Source organism: Chrysemys picta, chromosome 1 (genome assembly GCF_011386835.1).
Source record: "Chrysemys picta bellii isolate R12L10 chromosome 1, ASM1138683v2, whole genome shotgun sequence".
Lineage (NCBI taxonomy): Eukaryota > Metazoa > Chordata > Testudines > Emydidae > Chrysemys > Chrysemys picta.
In genome coordinates this window covers 7587839-7606276 of record NC_088791.1, presented here as the reverse complement: position 1 = coordinate 7606276, position 18438 = coordinate 7587839, and the positions used below count along the sequence as shown (strand labels likewise).

The following is an 18438-nucleotide window of genomic DNA, read 5'->3' as shown; positions in this document are numbered from 1 at the left end:
TGCTGAATTGCTTTATAAACATTAATTAAACCTCACAGCTTCTCTGCGAGATAAAGGATAACGATCCCCCATGCTATAGCGGGGGAACTGAGGTGAGGCACAGAGAGGTTAAAGGTCAAATGTTGAAAAGAGCCGAAGTCCCGTTGAATTTTTTCAGTGAGATTTAGGAGCTGAAGTCGTTTTTGGAAGTGGAACTTCGCACCTGAGTGACTTAGGCTTAAAGGCTCCCGAGTGACCTTATGCAAGGTCACACCCCTTCTTTTTCCCATCTGCAGTCATGTTGTTTTTTTTCTCTCCAATATCTGCCCATTCTGCATGGTCCCCACTGCTACAACCCTCCTTCTGGCCCTTGTTATCTCTGGCCTTATACCGCTGTAGCCTTTTCCTGTCTGACTTGGCTGCCTCTTATCTCTCCCCAGTCCAGCCTCTCCAACAGGAGGGCGTTGTAGTTCCATGCGCAGGCACATCATTGCTGTATGTTCCTTGTCGGTTGTGTATTTTAACACAGAAAAATAATTATTTTGCTCTTATTTTATTTTTAGTAATAAGCTGGACATAAAACTAACCCACGAACAGCAAAGGATCCTAAACCACACAATCTTGCCTGGTCAAGTAGTGAAAATTATGGCATTTGCAGGTAAGAAAGCTGACTGTGAAACAAGTTGCAGGGATGCTTTATCCAAAAAAAAAAAAAGGCTTATTAGACAATTAAGCAAACTCCAGTTCTGTTGTTTTTCCTTTGTTGGAGCTGAGGAGGTACACATGGCAAACACTGCTTACCGCTAACAAAAATGAATCAAGAGGTAGATTTTTTTTGTATAGAAATCAAACACCTGTATAAACATGTGGGTAGGAAATAAAGCAGCTTTTCAGACTACTTGTACACAACTCTAGCTCCTCATACAAGTGGAATAAAAGTGGGTGTCTTATAATAGCACAAAAAAGAAATGAAGGGCAGTAAATTATAAAAGGAAATACATTTTTGACCTCGCTCTTAGTAGCAGTATCGCAGTAGTGCCAGTTTTAGATTAGGGCTCCCTTGTGCTAGGCACTATGGAAACAGGTAAATACAGCAGCCCCTGCCCTGGAGAGCACACAGACCAGGATAATATGATGCAATAGGTAGAAATAATAGAAAAGGGGTGGGGGAGGGTGACGAGCACATTGTGAAATGTTACGTCCTGAGGTCGCCCCCTGGGGGTGAGAGAGGGCACTTTGCTTATGTCATGCATAGTTCTCTACGTAGCTGCAAACCTCTGATCTGGGTCTGGGGGACAGTCCTTTAGCTGTGCCTTTTAGGGAATCCGTCCCCTTTTGGGGGATAGAAAGCAGTCCCGACAACAGGAAAATACTCCCATAGCCTTTTTCCTTGAGCCAGGGAGAGGGAAGCAATCTGTCAGGCCCCCTAGGCAGTCGAGGTTCCCACTCTTCAGTGCAAGTAAAGACTGGGGCTGAATCTGGGAACAGGGCTTCAACACAGAAAAACGGATTGGCCCGTCGTCTTCCTTAAAGGGCCAAGGCAGGCAGCGTTTGCAAGGCACAGGGTCTCAGTCTGGGGCCCCTGGCTCTGCTTGCTTCTGAGTGCCGCCTCAACTGCATGAGGTCCTCCCTTTTGAGCGCCTGCCTCCAAGCCTGACTTGCCACGTGAGTTTGGTCTGATTGTGACCACAGGAGTTGCTTAGCCCCTGACTGGCTGGTGGGGTGTCATCTGTTCCAACACACCCACACAAGACAGTAAGCTCAGCTTGCCACCTGTCTAGACAACAGGTGCAATTCATTTTCCCAGAAGGTTCTCATGTCAGATAGGTTAGCTGGAGTGTTCTAAAAGTACTGCGTGATTTTATAACTGTTCATAACATTTGTGGCTACAGGTTGAGATTTCCAAAGCTGACTTAGCCATGCCCCTCCCATTAATTTCACTGGAGGTTGGTTGGCTAAATGCCTTAGTTGGCTTTGAAAATCTCAACCACATTGCGCAGGCTAGGCTAATGATATGGGGTGATGAAGAGCCTGATGGGAGAGAAATGCTGGGAATACAGGTAGGATTCTGACACAAGGACACCTTTCTTTCTTTAACTCTTCAGGTACGGGAAAGACCTCGACTTTGGTCAAGTATGCAGAGAAGTTTCCCCATCTCCGCTTTCTGTATGTGGCATTTAACAAGGCCATCGTGGAGAGCGGAAAGAGTGTCTTCCCCCCTAACGTTATGTGCAAGACTTTCCATTCGTTAGCGTACGCGAATGTCGGCAAATAGTAAGTAGCAATCTTCTCGTTTCCCTGTTCATAGAGCAGTGTGCTGTTCAGAATCTCAGCGTGTAGGCCACCAGCCAGCGCCTTCCTCTATGGTCAGCAGAGAAACCAAGGACTGAATTAGTCTCAGAGCTGTAGGATGATTCTTCAAAATGATCTGGACAAATTGGAGAAATGGTCTGAGGTAAACAGGATGAAGTTTAACAAAGACAAATGCAAAGTGCTCCACTTAGGAAGGAAAAATCAGTTTCACACATACAGAATGGGAAGAGACTGTCTAGGAAGGAGTACGGCAGAAAGGGATCTAGGGGTTATAGTGGACCACAAGCTAAATATGAGTCAACAGTGTGATGCTGTTGCAAAAAAAGCAAACATGATTCTGGGATGTATTAACAGGTGTGTTGTGAGCAAGACACGAGAAGTCATTCTTCCGCTCTACTCTGCTCTGGTTAGGCCTCAGCTGGAGTATTGTGTCCAGTTCTGGGCACCGCATTTCAAGAAAGATGTGGAGAAATTGGAAAGGGTCCAGAGAAGAGCAACAAGAATGATTAAAGGTCTTGAGAACATGACCTATGAAGGAAGGCTGAAAGAATTGGGTTTGTTTAGTTTGGAAAAGAGAAGACTGAGAGGGGACATGATAGCAGCTTTCAGGTATCTAAAAGGGTGTCATAATGAGGAGGGAGAAAACTTGTTCACCTTAGCCTCTAAGGATAGAACAAGAAGCAATGGGTTTAAACTGCAGCAAGGGAGGTCTAGGTTGGACATTAGGAAAAAGTTCCTAACTGTCAGGGTGGTTAAACACTGGAACAAATTGCCTAGGGAGGTTGTGGAATCTCCGTCTCTGGAGATATTTAAGAGTAGGTTAGATAAATGTCTATCAGGGATGGTCTAGACAGTATTTGGTCTTGCCATGCGGGCAGGGGACTGGACTCGATGACCTCTCGAGGTCCCTTCCAGTCCTAGAATCTATGAATCTATATCAGTCGATGGCAGTGCATGGGGGAAGTTTGCACTGTTGCCTCCTGGATAATATATGCCACACTTTGAAGGGCACTAAATTGGCATAGAAATCTTTAAGGTATTTAAAAAGGGTGAATAAAAGAAATGGCCTTGGGCATCTTGCAGGGAATTTTGCAAAACATCCTATTTGAATTGCATTTCTGTTTAGGGACATCACTTTTTATATTTCTTTTTCATTGTTTTGTGAGGTTAAAAGGAAAAAAAAGTCCCTTTCGTTGCTCCTTTTTGAGGTTTAAAGAAGACCTGTGAGGGATTTTTTGTTTTTTTGTGGTGTTTTTTTTTACGCTAGAAATTTGTGTCTGGTCTTCCCTGTCTCTTCTTGGATGAGCCTATGAATGGATTGCTGATAGGATTAAAACACTAGAGAAACTATATAATCAGACTGCCTTATGTCCCTTTGAGCACATCCTCAAAATTAAACATGTGCTTTCCTGAATTGGCTTTTGATGCCTTGTCTATATTGAAAGTCGCGCCAGTTTAAAATCACACCGCTAGTTAAACTGATTCAGTTAAACCGATGCAAAGTCCTGTTTGGACACACTCTGAATGCTGTTTAAACATGGCTACACTTGCAGATATAGAGCGCCGGGAGTTAAACCAGCCCTTGGAGACGGCAGCCGGGAAAGCACTGCTGTCTGTTTGCGCTGTCAGCTGCAAGCGCAGTGGCGTGGCCACATTAGCAGCTCTTGCAACGCCCCAGAGAGCAGTGCACTGTGGTAGCTATCCCAGTCTGTAAGTGGCTGCAGCGTGCTTTTCAAATGGGCAGGGAGTGGAATGAGGCAGTGTGTTGTGTGTATGTAGGGGGAGAGACTGTGTTTTGGGGGGCAGAGAGTGTGTGTCCTCATGCTGTCTTGTAAGTTCAAGACAGCAGCAGGGGGAAACTCTGACATCAGTCCCCCTCCTCCCCCACGCCTGCCTCGGTAGCAGCAGCATTCCACAGTAATGGTTTGCGTTGTCCCGGAGCAGATAAGCATGCCGGCTGTCGGAAACGGAGCTTTGAAAGGGGTTATCCCCATGCCTGCAGCCGAGTTCAAACCAATGACAAGAGTGGCCACTTGACTTCAAGGGATTATGGGATGTTTCCAGAGGCCAATCACAGCGCAGTAATGCAACACGTCGTCCACACTGACACCCGGGCGTTTCAGCCCCGGCGCAGCAAGCTCTATGCTTCTCGTGGAGGTGGATTACCAGGAGTGTTCCAGCTGCAGAGTCCAAGCGCTCTAAGTGCCTTGCCAGTGTGGGCACCTCAGGAGTTAAGGCGCCGGGGGCTGATTTAATGCGCTCTAACTTGCAAGTGTAGCCAAGGCCTGAGTGAGCTTTAGCCCACACAGTTTTGCACTGGTTTAACAAAATCAGTTTTAAACTGGTTTAAAGATAAACAAGAGCAACTTGGAACATAGACAAGACCTGAGCAGGGAGGGGATTTTTTTTTTTTTATTGAGACTGTTTAAAGGCTTTTTGTTGTGTGTTAAAAACTTGTTTAACCCGAAGGCCTCAATAAACAATTGGAAAGAGAACCTCTTTTGTTAAAAATTCAGCATCTTCCACTCCTTCAGTCAAGGGCTGTGTGAACACCAAATCAACATATCTAGGTCCTCCATAAAGACCTCCAGCAAAACATGGAAGACTAGAATTGACAGCCCTGGTATTTCTAAGGTAAAAGGTGTGGAAGAAAAAGAGCCCTTCTTTTGAAATAGCCTTTCCAGACTTCTTAGATATCAGGAAGAAGCAAACAAGGGCTGGCACTCAATTTTCAACCCCTTACATGTCATCTTTAAACCAGTTTGCAACCAGCAATTTTTGAATTCTTTCGTATAGGATGGCCCAGTGGTGGTAATGCTAGGCTGGGATTCCAGAGATGTGAGTTCAATGCCCTGCCCTGCCCCAGATTCCTTATGTGACTGTGGGCAAGTCAGTTAGCCTCTCTGTGTGCCTCAGTTTTCCCCATCTGTAAAATGGGGATAATAGAACTTCCCTACATCATAGGGCTGTTGTGCGGGTAGATACATTAAGGATTGTGAGGTTCCCAGATCTGTGGTAATGTGGGAGGGCCATATAAATACCATAGATAGCTCCTCTTTGCTCCTTTGAGCGTTAGTAATAGAAGGAAAGGCTACGACACTTCTCAGATACGTTTTCGTGCAAACTAATAATGTGATGTTATTATTATTTTTTTTGTCTGTGGCACAGCTATAATGAAAAAGGCAAACTAAATTTTTCCAACCTGTCACCCTACACGATCAGCTTCATCCTCAAACATCGCATGGGACAATCTCTCTTCGTAAGAGCAAAGACAGTCACTCAGACGCTTGAAAGCTTTTTTGCTTCTCCAGATGAATTCATATTGGTGGAGCACACCCCCATATGGTGCAAAAATACACACGGCATGAGGGTCCTAGTCTGTGAAGAAGAGAAGCAAGTGAGTATTGATGGAGAGGCCAGAGGCCAGCTGGGAAGGAGTGGAACGTGCATTAAAACAGACTCCAGTGATACAGTGGTCCTTACGATTCAGCAGTCGGAAATTACCAATCAAATGCATTTCTCTTGTTTCCCCTGGGTTGGTCTATGAAAAAGGAATATGTCTTCCTTGTGTGATCCCCTTGCAGCAGATGAGACAAGAAACTCATCGTAGCTCTGATTCAAAGTCTTTTAAAGTCATTGGGAGACTTTTCCAGTGGGTTTAGACCAGACTCAGTATACGTATGAGGAACAGAGGGAGAAACTTGAGATCCCATGTATTTCTGTTAATATTTGGAAGGCATTCCACTACTACAGTGTTGACGGTATAAAAATAACTGGATAGATTTAAGAGGGCCAGTTCTGGCTTAAGAATACAGTTCATTTACTGTGTTTAAAAGTAGCTGTATGGCTGAACAAAACTTTGGCAGTAGTTAGTTGTTTGGCTGGACTTTTTATTTGAGTCTTGTGTTTTAACCCATCCATACACTTGTTAAAATCACATCATTTTAACATTTAGGAAGAGTCTAGAACAGGTTTATTTTTAACCAGGGTTTTAGTTTTTATTTTGTTTTTTTAATATTTTGAATGCCTATAATGATCACTTAACATGTTAATTTCTTCAAATACGTAATTTTTGATTTCGTCATCCAAGTACATAATAGAGATTCATTTCTAGAGGCCAAAACTCTGTCAGTTGATAAAATGAATTTTCACAAGGACTTAAGTTCTTCAAATTATTTCCTGTAAAGCACAATTTTTAACCCTCAATAAATGGGGTCTGGAAATGAGATAATGAGTCTTCCACCTCTAGATCACCATTTCAAATCCACCTCTGGTCAGAATTGGCTGACTGAAATTCATTTCACAGAGGCTACTAAATGACTGCATGTTGAGAATTAAATACTGGACTCAATCCAGTTCCCAGTGACAAGTGCTGGCATATTAATTTAGCTGAAACATATAAGCCCAAAAAGTTAAAGGTGGCGACATGACTCTGTCACTATCCAACATTAAACAGTGTTAGACAAGGTTTGGAGTTGGATATACAGACACCTCGATTTGTTTCATGGCAAACACACAAAGGGCTGGTCTACACTACAAAGCTGGATTTGCTTAACTACGTTGTTCAGGGCTGTGAAAATTTCATGCCCTGTGCAATGTAATTAAGCCGACCTAAGTCCCAGTGTTGACATCGTTAGGTTGGTGGAAGAACTTTTCCTTGACCTGCCTATAGCCTCTCGAAGAGATGGATTTACTGTAGTGACAGAAGAACCCCTTCCATCAGTGTAGTGTCTATGCTACTGTAGTGTTCCTACCCTAGACATACTCTAAGAATATGATGCCAAAATTTAGGAATTTATCAACTAAAATACGGGTGGTGGGGGGAAAAAGCTAAAACAAGTTATTGAAATTAAATGATTACATGTGACAAACGTAATCAGCATTTATTAAAAGACCATTTTAAAGAACGGACATCAGCTAGAGTCCCTTATTTTGTTGGACAACCCTTCTAAGTGTGGAGGAAAGGCTTAGTTTTGTTGCTCAGTTTAGAGATGTAAAGGATGGTTACTTTTCCTGCTTTTATAAACAGACGCAAGGGGAAGAAGAGACAGGATAGTAAAGGTGGTTCAGCAATGAGGACCAGGTGTTCCCGCTGGTAGGTCAGGGTCTGGACTTCACATGGATGCAGTGACCTTTGGGATCCCTGGATGAAGGACAGTGTCCTTGGAGTGGAGTGGGACAGAGGCCTGATGGCCTTCCCCCTCCTGCCGGAATTCCACCAATCGATTTGCCAGTCCCTACCCCAAAAATCTTTTATTAAGGACCCCGAAAGAGGGGTGATGAGTGGAGTAGTCCATCCTCCCATTTTGTTCACCCATCAGGCCTAACTTCTGACGTGCCAAGCGTAGTCTATTGATTTCCAGTCCCACGCCATTCTTGTTTACCAGGCATGATCTTAACACAGTCTTTGGGTTATATCAGTAGCCCTTTCTGTTTGGATTAATTTAGTCTCTCTCTTTTGCACCTTTTCTCATCAACATTTGTAATCGGTTATTGCGACCTTCTATGAACTTTCACTCACTTTTTACAATTGAGCTTACAATTAGGATACATTTGTGGGCCCAGTTATCCCAACGTTGCCTACACCACACAAGCAAACCAGGCTGTACAGCTGGGACTAATGGGCAAACTTACCAGAGAGGCCAAGGGATGAATAGGCATGAAGACGGAACTTCCCATTCACCCTTAGAAGCCAGTAGAACTATTCCCATGCACAAGTTTTTTTGCAGAATTGGGGCCTACGTTTTAGATATGATGGCTGACAAACAAGAGGATTTGGTGAGGAAGAAAAAGTGTTACAGCAAAATGGTCACATGGTGACTCTTGATTGACATATGCGTATCCTGAGTTTCTGCTCTATAGAACTGTTGTTTTGGGCGATTTTAATTAGGATTGGACAGATTTAACCAATAAGTTTTGGGGAGGGAGTTCCCCATGCAGGGGGAGCTCAGTGTTGTTTGCCATGTGGAGGGTCCACACAGGAGGGAAATATGTCAGGAGATGAGGTCAGAGATGGAAGCCAGGGGAAGAATGGCTATGATCTTTCAGGGCTGTGTGAGAAACTGAAGCTTGATAGGTGAGTCATTGGGGATACCAGAGGAGGGATAATGTGATTAGGCATGCCGCAGACTATAGATTGGTCATCTCAGTTATACCAGAGTACTTGAGGCAGCTGAGAGTGAAGTTTTGTGCATGAAAATCTACCTGGATTCTTCTGGTGTTTCTTTCCAGATCATTATTGAAGAAGCAAGACGGATATGGGACAATATGAAAATGCTAAATGGAAATACAGAACTGAATTGCAAAATGACATCGGATGGTATGTTGTCACAGAGAGTACAGATGTTAAAAGGGACATCATCAGTTTAAACAGCAAAAATAGTAACACCTGCGATGGCTTTTACTGACCGCAATCAGAGGGAGAAGAAACCTATCTTTTCCCAGTTTGCTTTGTGCAAACAGCTCTTGTGTGCCTTCGCTAGTTCCTGGAGTATGGTCAGAATCGCAGAAACTGTAGTTAGTTTCCCCTTTGGTGGTTTGTCTTCCGCAAGCAGCAAGGGAGAAGGCAGCGTACAGGAGCAAATAAATAATATGTATCAACCCACAGAAACTGCTTTTAATTCACTCTTTAAAAACTGACTGGATTTCAGATTGATAGTGTCTCATGAAACTGAAAGTAATTTTACATCTGAATTACCTGATAGTCTGATCCTTCTTCCAGGGTATTTGAAGCTTTGGCAGCTTAAGAAGCCGCAGCTTTTTGCCTATGATGCCATATTTGTGGATGAAGCACAAGACTGCACGCCAGGTGACTAAGGCAGGAGACCATCTGAACAAATAAGGACCTAATTAACCCCATTATTCCTGTGCCCCCAATAGGGAAATAAAGACACCGAGGGCATTGGTAACTGAGCTAGGAGGGGAACTTGGTTTCTATGCTTGTGCTCAGATCACTAACCCACACATATGGAACTGGTTGTTTGAGGGTAAAGGGGGCGCATGGGGTGGGGGGTTATGTTTTTCACAAATGCCTTCAATTTCTGTACAGCATCATCAGTATTATTTATAAGTAGTGCCTTGAGGCCCCAATCAAGATTAGGACCCTGTTGTGCTAGGCCAGAGGTGGGCAAACTTTTTGGCCCGAGGGCCACATCTGTGTGGGGAAATTGTATGCAGGGCCATGAATGTAGGGCTAGGGCAAGGGGTTGGGGTGCAGGGTGCAGGAGGGGGCTCAGGGCAGGGGGCTGGGGTGCAGGAGTGGGCTCAGGGCAGGGGGCTGGGATGTGAGGTGCAGGAGGGGTTCAGGGTGCGGGCTCCGGCCTGGCGCTGCTTATCTCGAGCAGTTCCGGGGTGACAGCGGGGCTAAGGCAGGCTCTCTGCCTGCCCTGGCTCTCGCCGCTCCTGGAAGTGGCCAGCATGTCCGGCAGTGGCTCCTGGGGGTCGTGTGGGGATGGCGGCTCCGGCGCGTGCCGCCCTCGTCTGCGGGTACCATTCCTGAAGCTCCCATTGGGCGCGGTTCCCCGTTCCCGGCCAGTGGGAGCTGTGGGGGGCAGTGCCTGCAGGCAAGGGCAGCGCACGGAGCCTTCACCCCGCCCCCCCTTCTTCAGGGGACCGCAGGGACGTGGTGCCGTCCGCTTCTGGGAGCGGCATGGGAGCCTGCCTTAGCTCCGTTGCACCATAGGGCTGGCAATCCCACAGGCTGGATTGAAAGCCCTGACGGGCCGGATCCAGCCTGTGGGCTGTAGCTTGCCCTCCCCTGTGCTAGGCCCTATAGAAACACATAGGGGACAATCCTTGTGCTGAAGAGCTCATGGTCTCCGTAAACAAGACCGATAAAGTGGCGGGGGTGAGGGAAATGGAAGGATTGTTCTGGCTTTACAGTTGGAGAACTAAAACACAGTTTGTGATTTTTGCCTAATGTAGTCGCACAGGGAGTCCACGGTGGAGAAGGAAATTGAACCCATGCGTCCTATGTCCCAGTTCAGTTTCTTAACCACAGAACCATCAATATGTTCTAATAATTTCTTATCAGTGATGTGGTTAAAGGCCTTGCTTATTTCCCACTTGCTTGTTTGGGCTGGAGCCATTTTCTTAACCACGTGAAGTTTGTTTTGGTTTGGCGAGCGGGTCCCTTTGAGTTTCGTTCATGCTTCGCTTTTTGCTGCAGCCATCCTGGACATTGTGCTGTCCCAGACCTGTGGAATAATCTTTGTAGGAGACCCACACCAACAGATCTATACCTTCCGAGGTGCTGTCAATGCGCTCTTCACAGTGCCACACACCCACATCTTCTATCTCACACAGGTAAGACTGGGCAGTGTGTACATGCGTATTCCGGTGCTGAAGACCCATCGTTCTCTCCAGTAATATGCTTACCTCAGTTTAAAATTTACAAAGGAATGACCGTGCCTCTTCCAAGAGCCAGCAGCAAGAAAACGTCCCATGTTGTCCGTTAATCAAAGTGGGTCAGCTTTGTTTCATAAGCCGGTGTAAATCCCACACCAAAAGTACATGGGAAATTACTTCTGTTTGCCTGATCTCTGCTTCCTTTGCTCCATCTTGTAGAGTTTCAGATTTGGCCCTGAAATAGCTTACGTTGGATCTACTATCTTGGATGTCTGCAAGAAAATCCGGAATAAGATGTTAGTGGGTGGAAATCAAGAGGGTAAGAAATTAAATTGTGTTCGTACAGCGCCTAGCACGGGTCCTGATCCAGGACCGGGGCTCCTAGGCACTATTGCAATACAAATAATAATAATATATGCTTTTTAAAAATAATTTCATACTGCTTTTCTTCTTGCATTGACTTACTGGGCCTTTTCTCCATCTCCCAGGTGATGTCAGAGGCAGCACGAATGGAAAGACTGCTTTCTTATCACGGGGCAATTTGAATGTGTTTGAGAATGCAGTGACAATTACTGGAGGAGAGAGACCAACAAAAATACACTTGCTTGGGGTAGGGCAGATTTCTTACATTGTATGTGGAAGCTGTGAAAGCTTCTTGGGGAGGGGGCATTGAAATGACTCTAATTGGGAGTCGTCCTCTCTCTAAGCAGTTTCAGTCACAAGTATAAACTCTTGTCTTGAAGTAAGTGTCCCAGACCCTCCAGAGTCTATAAGAGCGGTCACACTGGGTCAGACCAATGGTCCATCTAGCCCAGTATCCTGTCTTCCGACTGTGGCCAATACCAGGTGCCCTAGAGGGAATGAACAGAACAGGTAATCATCAAGTGATCCATCCCCTGTCGCCCATTCCCAGCTTCTGGCAAACAGAGGCTAGGGACACCATCCCTGCCCATCCTGGCTAATAGCCATTGATGGACCTGTCCTCCATGAATTTATCTAGTAAGCCATGAAGCAAACTAATTCATGGTGAGAGCAGCTACTCTCTCACTAATGGGAAAAAGGTATTATAGTGGATCAAGGTGAAGCTGTGAACATTGGGACCTATATGAACTCTGCGTGCCCATCTGTAGTGACACCTAATTTTCAGTTATACTTCTGTGAAGGAGGCAGTATTAAACCTAACTCTTAATTCCCAAGCTTCTCTGGGTGTACGTCGGTCTGTAAAAGTTATCGGTGCATATCAGTGCACTCAGCATTGTCCTAACTCCACTGCTATTGAAGTCATTGGTAAAGCTCCGATTGACTTCAGTGAAAGCAGAGTTAAGCCAGCACCAAATGCTTTGATGTAGTTCTTGTGGTTTCAGTTAACTTTCTTAATTTTCAAATTGTTGTCACAGGAGGCTACTGGCTTTCATCTGTTGAGCATTTTGTAAAACCCAGAAAAAGTGTTCATAATAATAACTGAACAGGTACTAGTAGTATCAACAAGGTGTTTGATTTTTTTGCATTTTATCTCTGTGTAGAATTTTTTTCAGGTCTGCAGATACAGATGACTAAAAAGTTCTGGGAGTCATGTTTTCAAAATTCATACTAATTTTGCATCTGCAAAAAGTGTGTGTGCACTTGTAGTATGAGCATAAACATTTATTCATGCTGTTGCATGCTCAAATTTTGCAGGTGCACTTTAATAGCACAATCCTTCTGAAGCACTCAAAGTGTTTTACAAAGAGTTATGAATTAAGGCCCTCCAATCCCTATGCAAAATGGGGGAGTTATTTTCATTGTACCAGTGGGGAACTGGAGGCACAAAGAGGTTAAGTGACCTGCCCAGGTTACTCAACAAGTCTGTGGAAGAGCCAGGAATAGGACTCTGATCTTTTGAATTTCAATCCTGTGCTGTAAGCACTAGACCATCTTGTCCTTCCTTTAGTCATGAAGCTGTAAACTAAAGCTGAGCAAAAATCGGAATGACTATCCCATGGGAAATTCTGATGTGTCAATATTTTTGCATCCTGAGTTGGACTGAAAAGCCCCAAAATTTCCTGAAACAAAAAACTAAAAAAAAAAAAATCTTAATGAGGAAATGTTTTGTTTTGACACTTTTGATTTTTAAATGAAAGGTTTCATCAGTATCAAAACTGTTTCCTTTTGGTTTGTTGAATCAGATTGCAACATCAAACTGCAGTTCCCTTTAATGCTCTGCTGTCTCGTGGGAGTTGTAGTTCCAGTGACTCATGGCCTCATTCTTCCCTATTAGCTGGGCTCTCTGGCCAGATTCCATCTCCCATGATGCCCCATGGTCCTGTGACTGCCATGATGCATCCTACAGCTCAGAGGGGACAGCATGTGGTGCATCATGGGAGATGAAGTCCAGCTATGGAGCCAAGGCTATATGAGAGAATAGAGTCATGAAGCACCCAGAACTACAACTTCCATGGAGGAAAAATAGGGGAAATGCAATTTAATATCAAACTGACTTGAAATGAAATATTTTGTTTCAGTTCAACAAACAGAAATATTTCTATTTGAACTGAAAATTGTTGGAAAATCAAAATTTTACTGCAAAATTGACATTTTCCCACAGAATTTTTTTTTTAAATTGAAACTGCATTTTCTTGAAAAATCATTGTGATAAAAAAAATTCCCAACCAGTTCTAATGCAAACTAATCCACAAAATACATTCCTGGCCACAAAACATGATGACCAGCTGGGATTTTGTTTTCCATTGCTCATTCTGTGTGTTGTTGGTTGGTGTGTCTCATTTGGGATCATCCACTAGTTTTAGGCTAGATTATTTCTTTCTAGTTTCATATTGATCATGCATTCTATAGTGTGCACTTTAGGAATATAGTTTCACCTTTGAGTCTTTTGAGTTTTTTTCTCTATTTGCATGCTGGTGAATCTGATACATTTTGGCAGGAAACTAGCTCATTTGTAAACTTTAAGTATAACCTTCAATTAGGTCAATTTTAAGAGAATCTTTATCTGTTTAGGGGCCTAAAAATTTTGGACTAGACAAAATTCATGATATTTGGAAACTCCTTCAACCTGAAGAGGCCCGTGTGAGATGTGAGTATATTCTCCTGTCTTCTTCCCCTAAAGTTATGTACCGTGGTGTTAACTTTTCTAGCTTCTACCATATCTCCAACTGCTCCAGCTGATGCATGTAAACCTCTTTCACTTCAGTGTGACTGGGGATCATGTTGTTTGTTCAGCTTCTGGGTGGTTGTGAGATGGGAACGGCTATCGGTGATGGTTATTTCTGTGTTTCTACTGGTGCCGTGGAAATGTGGAATCTAACGTCATAAGAACAGTTTACACTTCCAGATCCTGAGATTCTTGGTCTCAACTAGAAAAGTCCAGTAAACTATTTTATCTCTGTCATTTCCATTTCTTTGACATAAAATGGAGGTATTTATTAGACATTTTGCACGCTGGTCAACACCTTTTTTAGTTTTAGAGTGTCATTCAGAAAAACATTGTCCAATTCACTTTAAAAAAACAAACAAACCCACAACAAACTACCTCCACCTTGGACCTAATTGACCAGTGTTTGTTTATTGATGTTAGGTGGATCCTGGGAGCTAATCAGGGGTTATAATGGAAACTTAGTTGCAGCATTTAACATGGGAGTGGCTTTAGAATATGAGCCATTAGGAGAAGTGCCTTCGTGTAAGAACATAACCTCTATGTGATTGGGTTAAACTGCATGGATCTTGGCTGTCTATAAGTTAAAAATGTGATTTGTCCCACCCTAAATTCATTCATAAATTCAGTCATTGAGTCCAAGGCCAGAAGGGACCATCGTGATCAGCTACTCTGACCTCCTGTGTAACACAAGCCATAGAACTTCCCCAGAAGAGTTCCTACAGCAGATCTTGTGTAGAAGAACATCCAATATTGATTTTAAAAATTGGCAGTGTTGGAGAATCCACCATATCCTTTGGTAGATTGCTCCAATGGTTATTTACCCTCGCTGTTAAAAATTCATGCCTTATTTCCAGTCTCAATTTGTGTAGCATCAACTTCCAGCCATTGGATCTTGTTATACCTTTCTCTGCTAGATTGAAGAGCCCATTATTAAATATTTGTTCCCCATTTAGATGCTTACACAGTAATCAAGTCACCTCTTACCCTTCTTTTTGTTAAGCTAAACAGACTCAAGGAGCTCAATGTATCTCTATAACACACATTTTCTATTCCTTTAATCATTTTCATGGCTCTTCTTTGAGCCCTCTCCAATTTATCAACATCCTTCTTGAATTGTGGGCACTGGAACTGAACACTGTATTCCAGCAGCGGTTGTATCAGTACCAAATTCAGAGGTAAATAACCTCTCTACTCCTAGCTGAGATTCCCCTGTTTATGCATCTCAGGATCGCATTAGCTCTTCTGGCCGCAGCATCACATTGGGAGCTCATGTTCAGTGATTATCCACCACGACCCCCAAATCTTTTTCTGAATCACTGCTTCCCCAGATAGAATCCCCAATCCTGTAATTATGGCTGACATTTTTTGTTCCTAGATGTATACATTTAGTCATATTAAAATGCATATTGTTAGAAGCGTAGGGCCAAGAACTGAGTCCTCTGGTAACCCCCTGGAAACACACCCATTCAATGATGATTCCCCGTTTACAATTACATTTAGAGACCTATCAGTTAGCCAGTTTTTAATCCATTTAATGTGTGTCATGTTAATTTTATATCGTTCTAATTTTTTAATCAAAAAGTCAAGTCAAAGTATTACATCAACACTGTTACCTTTATCAACCAAACTTGTAGTCTCATAAAAATAAGATATCAAGTTAGTTTGACAGGATCTGTTTTCTATAAACCCCTGTTGAGTTGCATTAATTACATTGCCCTCCTTTAATTCTTTATTAATGGAGTCCCAGATCAGCTGCTCCATATATTGTTCGGGATAGATGTCAGGCTGACAGGCCTATAATTACCAGGGTCATCCTGTTTACTCTTTTTAAAAATTGGCACAACGTTTGCTTTCTGCCAGCCTTCTAGAACTTCCCCAGTGCTCCAAGACTTATTGAAAATCAAGATTAGCAGTCCAGTGAGCTCCTCAGCCAGCTCTTGTGAAACTCGCAGATGCATGTTGTCTGGTCCTGCTGATATTAAAATATCTGACTTAAATAGTTGCTGTTTAACATCCTACTGAGATACTAATGGAATGGAAAGATTGTTATCACCATATGATAAAACTATCTAATCTGTTTTATTCCCAAATACAGAACAGAAATATTTATTGAACCCTTCTGCCTTTCCTGCATTCTTATTGATAATTCTATCATTTCCATCTAGTAATAGACCAGTACCGTTGTTCTATTTGTTCATAATATACTTAAGGACAATAAGAAGAAGAGTCTTTTAAACTCTACTAGCCATCAACTTCTACTTATGTCCCTTTGCTTCCCTTATCAGTTTCCTACAATTCCTAACTTCTGATTTATGTTCATTAATATCAACTTTCCCTTTCTTCCTTTTGTTGTTATGTTATGTTATTTATTTTTATAACTGCTTTCCCCTCTAAACCAGGCTGTTGTTTTTTGTTTTTTTTTAAATGGCCGGCCTTCTTCAATTGTGCTTTATTTGGCATCTAATAAGGTGTTCTTAAATGAGTCCCAGTTATCATTCATGTTTTTCTGATTAAATTCTTCCAGCTGATCTCATTCAAAATAGTTCACACATTATAAATGTGATCAAGTCATATCAGTTGTACCTATGCTACCATTAACTTCTAGTTCTGTGGTTTGTGTGTTAGGACAAGGTCCAAATAAAGATTTCCCTCGTGTTGGCTGGAGTGCTTTTTGAGTTAGGAAATTGTCATCTATAATGTTTAGAAATTCCAAGGATGTTTTAGCACTGGCAGCATGAGACCTCCAGCATATATCACTCAAATTTAAATTTCCCATGATCACTCAGCTTTTTTTCCTATTCTTTATCGATAGGTGCGCTAGGAGGTGGTAATCCTCCTGGAGTGATCTGGTGGTCTGTAGTTGACACCAACTAATACCACATCTTGTGCTTTATCTGTTAGGACATTGATTCATAAGCATTCAAGATCATTTCTTCCAAGTTATCAGTGAATCGGGAACAGGTAATGCCATTTTTGACATAGAGGACCACTCCCCTTCCCTTTTGCCCACTCAGTCCTTCCTAAGTAGGTTATAACCATTGTTTTTAACATTCCAGTCCTGCGAATCATCCCACCAGGTTTCAGGAATACCAACGAGATAAACATTTGTGCTTCTAAATGAGCAATTCCAATTCCTCTTGTTTATTACCCAGGTTCCTAGCATTGGTGTGCAGGCAATTCAGGAATTTCTTCTTTTCGTGCCCTTTGGTTCATTGATTAATTTTGTTCTCAACATCTCGATTTTTGTGCTGAGCACTCATATCTTCTTTCCCCTTTTGCTATTAGTTTAATCCTCTCCTGACTACCTGGGAACAGGCTAGCTAGAGAAAATTGGTCCCCTTCTACTGAGATGGAGGCCATTCTTACTATACAACCCCTATGCCCCACAGAAGGTGGACCAGTGTTCCATATAACCAAAACCCTCCATGGCTTACCTAGCCAGGGGTTCACTTCCAGAATCTTCTGCCTTTGGTCTTTCTTCGCGTGTGGGACAGAAAAGATCTCTCAGAAGATTCCCTGGACATTCTTCTTCAGCATGCTTTCAAGTTCCCTGATGTCATCTACGATCCGGGCGATATTCCACAACACAAGGTCATTAGTGCCTATATGGACCATCTCCAGTGGATCCTTGCCTGTTGACTTCAGTACTTATCCAATTTTAGAGTGGAGTCTTGTGTCTCAGCCCACTATCCTGTTGTCGTCCTGTCCCCCTTTTTCCGATTCTTTTTAGTATTGAATCTCCAGTAAGGATTGTCTGTTTTCCTTGGGTAGCTGGAGAACTCTTTGCGAGTTAGCTTGATTTTCTTACATGTTAGGCTGAGCTGCCATCCACATGCGTATCCTGTACATCTCCCTATTTCCTTGGAGCTGCTGGATCTCGAGAGGTATTTTCCAGAGTTTCCACGCTGAGGACCTGGTATTGATTTTAAAGCTACTAGCTGTGTGGAATTCATCCCAGTCCTCTTTCTCCAGCCATGTAGAATGCTGCCATGATCTCCTGCGTCTCGTGGTTGTGAACCACCAGGCCTCCTCTCTGACTTCCTCTCTCTCCGATTCCTGGCTGGCAAGCGTCATGCTCCCTTGAGCCTGTTGTTTCCCAAACCTGGCTGTCTAGGAAAGCCTCAGCTTCACTGATTTTCAGCAGCGTCTCTACTTGTCCCTTCAATCCAAGAATCTTTTCCTCCAGTACAGCCACCAACTTGCACTTTGTGAACAGGAAATCCTTTCTGTCAGGAAAGAGAATGTGGCATATCCATTTCAGCTCATCACCACTGTTCCATCACTGGCCATCTTCATAGCTATAAGAATATCTTGACTTCTGTAAGAATCCACCCTATAAACTGTTCTGCTTACCTAAAAGTATCCCAGTATCTCCAAAAGGACATCTACCATTTAGAAAAATAATAAACATAGGTTTTTTTGAGACACTTGCTACTGCTAATCATACCTAGCTCTTATATAGAACTTTGCATCGGTATAACTCAAGTGCTTTATGATAAAGGAGGTCCGTATCATCATGCCCATTTTACAGATGGAGAAACTGAGGCACAGTGAAGTGACTTGCCCAAACTCATCTAGCAGGCCAGGGTTGGAGTTGGGAATAGAACCCAAGTCTCCTGAGTCCTAGTCCAGTGCTCTCTCCAACCAGT

General features: G+C 43.2%; 1 protein-coding gene across 6 annotated transcripts in view; it reads left to right on the top strand.

Moving 5' to 3' along the window:
• Window positions 1-18438, top strand: part of FBH1 (F-box DNA helicase 1) — a 40825-nt gene that overhangs the window by 16665 nt on the left and 5722 nt on the right. For all 6 annotated transcript variants that reach the window (XM_065552532.1, XM_065552529.1, XM_065552537.1 and 3 more), the window contains 9 exons: window positions 543-637; window positions 2085-2253; window positions 5461-5689; window positions 8524-8611; window positions 9014-9100; window positions 10460-10596; window positions 10858-10957; window positions 11127-11248; window positions 13633-13708. In XM_065552532.1, the coding sequence (XP_065408604.1) occupies window positions 543-637; window positions 2085-2253; window positions 5461-5689; window positions 8524-8611; window positions 9014-9100; window positions 10460-10596; window positions 10858-10957; window positions 11127-11248; window positions 13633-13708 (1103 nt within the window). The remainder of the gene's footprint in view (window positions 1-542; window positions 638-2084; window positions 2254-5460; window positions 5690-8523; window positions 8612-9013; window positions 9101-10459; window positions 10597-10857; window positions 10958-11126; window positions 11249-13632; window positions 13709-18438) is intronic.